This window comes from Nestor notabilis, unplaced genomic scaffold, assembly GCF_000696875.1.
Source record: "Nestor notabilis isolate BGI_N333 unplaced genomic scaffold, ASM69687v1 scaffold15815, whole genome shotgun sequence".
In the NCBI taxonomy this organism is placed as follows: Eukaryota; Metazoa; Chordata; class Aves; order Psittaciformes; family Psittacidae; genus Nestor; species Nestor notabilis.
Genome location: NW_009929104.1, coordinates 2482 through 9253, shown reverse-complemented (window position 1 = coordinate 9253; position 6772 = coordinate 2482). Strand labels below are relative to the sequence as shown.

Below are 6772 nucleotides of genomic sequence, written 5' to 3'. Positions count from 1 at the left end.
CCCTACAAAACACAGGAATTGCCTCCCAAACTATTCATTTCCTTCCCAAAAGAAGAAACTCCTCCGTAAATAAGGACTGCATTTGAAAACCTCTCTTCTCGCATCTGCCTTTCAGATGTCACAAACATCCTCATATACATGCACCCCTTCTTCACTTTGTGGGACCTGAGGCTGCTTGCCAAACTATTGGACAGAAAACACAAATATACAAAGCAGAAATGCTCCAGTAGATACTGGCATCTAATTCCCTAAGAGGACTGTATCTTAAGTCATACCTTTTCCTTCAGCAGCGAGCTGAGGCTGTTTCCTCATTAATATGTTGGCCACTATAAATCTTAATCCTAGAAGCCAAACTGCCTTTGAGTTTCTGCTTAACTGATTGTCTATCCCAGCTGAAAACAGGACCCTGATGCCAATAAGTAACAAATGTCACAGTCAGACCCCGCAACTGAGCTGGGAACTGAAACAGCTCCGAGAGTCTCACTGCAGAACTTCTTTTGTGACTTGGCATGTTTCATTGCCATGGACACGCACAGCTTACAAACAGCAGCATTCCTTAGAGAGCACAGCCTGGCAATCAGCAAATGCTGTCCAATAGACCAGGAACAGCAAGCCACAAGAAGCTATCTGGAAAATCCATGAAGACCACAGGAGCAGGAAAGGTCAGTGCTTTCTTTAGAACACCCACTGCATTCTGTATAATACCAACTTCAGCAAGGCCTGGCTTTCCTATGTAGATGTAGGAATTTCTCTAGCATTCATATAGCTCTACAACTGCCTTTCCACTAAAATCACACAATTAGTATTAACTCAGTTCTACTATTGCCTGTTGTGACCTTTCTAGGTCTTCAAGTCTGTTTCCCAAAACAACTGCACTGATTTCTATACAGATTCTTATGTCTCCTTATACCCACTCTACTTCTGTTGCAGCTGCCACATTCCTAGCTTGTAACCCATTCTGCTATTACTGTGACAAGTGATTTTAGATATATTTATTCTGTTTTGCTCACTTACCTCCCTGAATTTTGTGTATTTTCTTTAAAAAGGGTCACCAGCTGTATTACAATACAGTAACTTTCAAGTTCATTAAAACTGTTAGACTTACTAGACTTCTCTCCAGTTCTAAATCCTTGATTGCACTGTTCCTTTTTTGAATTAGTTTAAAAAGTCAGCACACAAGGTACTAGTTACCCCTCTATTTTCCTATTATATCTGCAAGAATCACTAATAGAATTATATAGAACAGTTAGGGTTGGAAAGGACCTTAAGATCACCCAGTTCCAACCCATGGCCATGAGCAGGGACACCTCCCACTAGACCTTTTCACCCAAGGCTCTGTCCAACCTGGCCTTGAACACTGCCAGGGATGAAGCATTTACCACTTCTTTGGACAACCTCTGCTAGTGCCTCACCACCCTCAAAGAATGTCTTCCTTATATCTCGCCTGAACTTCACCTGTTTCAGTTTAAAACCCATCACCCCTTGCCCTATTGCTACAATCCCTGATGAAGAGTCCCTTTCCAGCATCCTTATAGGCCCCCTTCAGACACTGGAAGCTGCTCTGACATCTCCATGCAACTTCTTTTCTCCAGCTGAACAGCCCCAATGTTCTCAGCTTCTCTTCATTCAGGAGGTGCCCCAGCCCCTGATCATCCTCATGGTCTCCTCTGGACTTGCTCCAACAGCTCCATGTCCTTCTTATGCTAAGGACACCAGAACTGCACAAAGTGCTCCAAGTGGCATCTCGGAGTAGAGGGGCAGGATGATCTCCTTTGACCTGCTGGTCACACCGCTTTTGATGCAGCCCAGGACACGGTTGGTTTCTGGGCTGCAAGTGAACACTGAACCCAGCTCATGTCGAGTTTCTCTATGAATGATGCATTTTCCTTTCTTTAGTATCTACTGTGGACTTAACTGTGCCTCTTAGATTGCATGTATCTCAGCAGCTTTAAAGCATAATATTGCATGTTAAGAAAACCCCAACCCCCCTCCTGAAATGAATACTTGAAAAAAATTAGCAAATTCTTAATGTAGCATTCCAGGCACAGTGCTCACACTGCCTGAACATATATTCAAATTGTTACATTATCACTTACCGTTATTTCAACAATTTCCTGACTCATTCACATCACAGAAATTATGCTACATACTAGACATCCCTTTTCTATGCTGTATTAACTTTTAATAACCTGATATATACAGAAGATCAATTTTTAAAGTGCTATATTGAGCACAATCATTATTCCATCACCTTCACTTGGTATGTCGCAAATGTTACAAAACATCTTCGAACTTATTCCTCAAATTCAGGAAGTGCTTAGCTGTACTTACCAGTGAACCAGTGCACACAGTCAAGACCAAAAAACCAATATTCTGAACCTAAAGGAAAAAGCACAAACATCAGGCATGTGCAGCTCCTATCTTGCTGCTGCGCTTCATCATTCATTACCCGGTAATATTTGACCCTTCTGGAAAATAAACCTGTGCTCTAAACATGCATTTTACTTTGGCAAATTTTACTTAGCATCTTGGTTCTGTTCCTCTCCTGGACCTGATACTTACAAACAAGGCAGTACTAGTTTCAGATGTGAAAGCCTTGCAGTAACAACAAGATGATAGAGTTCAGGATCCTGAAAAAAGGGAACAATGCAAACAGTAAGACCACAGTCCTGGTCTTCGGGAGAGTAGAGTTTGAGCTATTCAGTGAGCTGCTTGGAAGAATCCCATGGGAAGTGGTCCTTGAGAGAAGTGCAGGAGAGCTCCTCCAATCTCACGAACAGTCCATCCCAATAGCAGGAAGTCAAACAAGGATGGCAGAAGGCATACACCAAAGACCAAGATGCTCCTTACAAAACTCACGTGTAAAAATGAATCATCCAAGTGTCAGGATCATGCAACCCAGGATGAATACAAAGACACTGTCTGAGTATGCGGGAAGCCAAAGTCCATCTGGAATTGAATACAGGAAGGGATGTGAATGGCAACAAGAAGGGCTTCTACAGGTATATGAGCAGCAGAAAGACCACCAGGGAAACATGGCCTTTTAGCTCAAAGAGGCAGAGGGCGAGTGACAAAGGATGCCAAAAAGGCTGAGCTACTCAGTGCATTCTTTGCATTCACCTTTACTGGTAAGACTGACCTTCCAGAATCCAAGGCCCCTGAGGTCAGGGAGAAAGTCTGGAGCAAGGAAGACTTGCCCTTAATGGAGGAGGATCAGGTTAGGGAATGTTTCGTTTAAACTAAATGGACTTACAGAGTTCTGCTGTAGCTGACAGGATGAAGAGGATGAAAAACTTTTTTACTGTAATGGTGGTCAAACAGAAGGAACAGACTGCCCAGCGGGCTTTTGGAGTCTATGTCCTTAGAGATATTCAAAACCTGACTAGACGCAGTATTAAGCAACCTGCTGTGGTTAACCCTGCTCTGAGCAAGGGACTGGACTAGGCAATCTCCTTAGGTCCCTTCCAGCCTCAGCTATTTGATGGTTCTGTGAATGTGTCCTATCAGTGGTGAGTGAGTAACGCAGTGGGAAGTACCAGACCAGAATTCCTATGTGCATAGTGCGAAGTGGTGTCTATTTGTACCCAATGCAGATGAGCTGAAGCAGGATGCTTGCTAGAAAGGCATTTCCAGTCAAGGACAAAAGAATGTGGCATAGTGCTTCCACTGCAAACCACTCTTGCTACCCCCAGTTTGGACTCAATCTGCCCACCCAAAATGTCCTTGAAACCTTGAGAGTTTAAAAATAAAAAGATAAAGTTTTATTATAAAAATTAAACATTGTATATGACCTGCTATGCAATGCTTTGTCACATACCTACCACAGGCCAAAAATGCACAGTCTACTGCAGAAATACAAATAGATTAGCTATGATAATATTGTGCTTTGGAATAACTTGACGAGTATAAGTAGAAAATGACACACATAGAAAGAAAAGCCTCTCATTCTTCCTTTATCAAACTGTCTTTATTAAAGGACTGTTATCTTCTCAGCAAGAGACAACCCGTAACAACAGAGAAAACCAAGGCATGGTTACCAATGTACTCTGACAGAGCCATAACATCTTTCTCATGATAGAGTAAAACATTTTGCCTTAATTTGACTAAAACACCAAAGCAGATTTCAGGCTATTTACCTATAATGAAACCAAAATACGACACAGAAAAAGGGATGTTGAATTCATGTTCATCCCTTAATGTTCTGTACTTATCTTCCACCCACCATGTCTGAGAGAAGAATCCAGTCCTAGACAACTGGGCACATCCACACGGCACATTCAACGTTCCATCAAAATCCATGGCACACTTTCTATGGCTGGATCTGGGAGGATGTTTATTTAGCCATTATTGCCTTTATGGTTATTCTTTCACTATCTCTATATTCCTAAATATTTAGTTATCTCTGTCACATCTCAAATGACGTTATAGTTTAAGATGATGTCCAAGAAGGTATTGGTTTATGTTACCTCAGGCAACTGAAGGATAAAAACATGGTCAGTCTCCAAAGTAAGTACCTTGCTTGATTACTGAATCCCCAGATTAAAACTGGTTGCAACACTTTCTTTTCTGCTCTCATTTCATAAGAAAATACTGACTGAACTTTCTAAATCCAGGAAAAGGATTCAGCTGTCTCTTCAAATACAACTGCAGGATGTAGCTTTGATGGAGGAACGGGGCTTAATCTGTACTGCTGTCCATAACATTTTCTACAGGTAGCTTCCAGTCCAGCATGATGACTTAGCAGTTATGTTTTAGAATTTGCTTTATGAATTTGTAAGTTTTGGGCATGTCTCTGTTAGCATTTCAATTCTTAACTTGCTGCTGAAGTTTTAAGGACATGGTCTACTGCCTACAGAAAGACAGTACAATAACTGGGCAGTGGAATTTGACTTTGAACTCCAAACTATAGAAATAACACAACATTATACAACAAAAAAGAAATCTTAAAAAAATGTGTATTTTTATATTAGCAGAACTCCTTCTCAGTTAACTAGGAATATAAAAATTAAAATACACATTTGTGTGTGTGTTTCAACTCACAACATAGGCCAGAAACAAAACATTTAGGCCAAACATTCTAGCTGCCAGAATAATAATTGAAAACATAAAAACATGAGAGGACATGGTGGGGGGAAAAAGCAACACTCATACATGTGGCATAAATTCTAGGTTAGAATTGGTCATTTTTCATTCTGTTACAGTTTGCCAGAATTTGATACTCCCAGTGTGGACTATGGCATCCAAGACAAAGGAGATGAAACAAGACACCACACGTGCTGGGAAAAATAAGCAAGAAATAACAACCAAGAATGGAGATACATGCAGAGGAGTAAGTGACATGGAAATACTTGCCCAAGAGAGAAAATCATACTTGCAGAAGGAATACAAGGTTGTTACTGAACATATGAACACATACGTGGGAAGGATGGAGTATTTCCTGCAGGAAAATAAATTCCTAGAAAAGGAAGCCCAACAGAATCAGGAGGAGGGCAACACTTACCTCTCTTACATAAAAAAACACAGCCAGAAGTGCCAGGATCTGATAATAACATTAAATGACCAGAATCACGCTGATCTGTCTGAAGCTGGGATGCAGAAAGAAAAGCTCATCTCACAGTACATGGAAAAAGAAAAGGATGTAAGGAGCAATCTGACGTACATGGAGTCAAAGTACTCTCTTCTGAGCAAGGAGGTTGAAGACCTGAAGCCTTTCAATGACCCATCTTATCGGAAGGAACAGATAGAAAAGATTAAAGAGCTGGAGAAGGAACTGCTGGTCACAAAGATACAGCATTCAGATGAAATGCACAAAATCAAGAGCAGATTTCTGCAGGCTAAGGCTGACTGTAAGATGAACTTTCATCAGAAGATCCAGGTTCTCACCAAGAGAGCAGAAGCAGCAGCAATACAATCTCTAATTCAGCATATCAAACAAGTAAAAGCAGAGAATTGGCATCTGCGGCAGGAATTGCTCAGACTCATCCAATACTCAAAAATCCTTAAAGAAACCAAAGTTCATCTGAGAGAGCAGCAAGAGCAGCTTCTTCGGGAGAACCAGTACATTCAGGACATGGCACACGCACGCCACCGTTTACACCAGCAGGAGGTGCACAATACAGCTGGTGAAACCTACAGGTCTCACAGCCTGTTCAGATGTACCCATTAACCTCACTTATGCCAATGCCAGCAGACATCACAGGACTGCCAGCTGCTGCCACCACTAGCTAAGTAACAGAGTATAGAGAAGAAAATGTTCTGTAGGAGGATGAAAGGATTGACACGGTTAATGCTCAGCACATGATCCAGACAACAGATCTTAAAAGTAATATCAGCTCTAACTTTCAAGACATGTATATTAAGACATTGGAAACTGCAATCCCTTCATGTCCCAGAATAAACAATGAAATTTTCTCTTTGAAAGACTTTTATGTTTCATTAATTAGTAATTTTCCATGGGCAAGTTATATTCTTAGATATACTGAGGCAAACTTCGTCTGTTGATACCACAGTACCCAGTGTAGGTAACCCAGCTCTTACTTGCAGCAACATTGTTTCCCAAATCTTCTACGTGGCAAAGATTTATTTTACCTTCTGCTAGTCTCCAAAGGAGAGAAAATAGATAAAACCAAGTAAAGGAACCAAATCATTTACACAATATAAGCAGTTGAGGTATTTGACCCTTGGTCATAACTATCAATAAAATACCTTCATTTAATATATGCATATCAATTTTTACCTCATTCTTTTCTTGCTTTAGTGTTTCTCTTGAGAA

General features: G+C 40.9%; 1 protein-coding gene across 1 annotated transcript; it reads left to right on the top strand.

Moving 5' to 3' along the window:
• The first annotated feature begins 5233 nt into the window (after nt 1-5233).
• Nucleotides 5234-6166, top strand: CCDC166 (coiled-coil domain containing 166). Its single transcript, XM_010014836.1, has one exon. It carries the CDS (start codon nt 5234-5236, stop codon nt 6164-6166), a length of 933 nt encoding a protein of 310 aa, XP_010013138.1.
• Nucleotides 6167-6772: the final 606 nt, after the last annotated feature.

Bases quoted from the DNA above. Each gene is read 5' to 3' on its own strand.
- CCDC166 (XM_010014836.1), top strand. From the start codon at position 5,234: ATGGCATCCAAGACAAAGGAGATGAAACAAGACACCACACGTGCTGGG.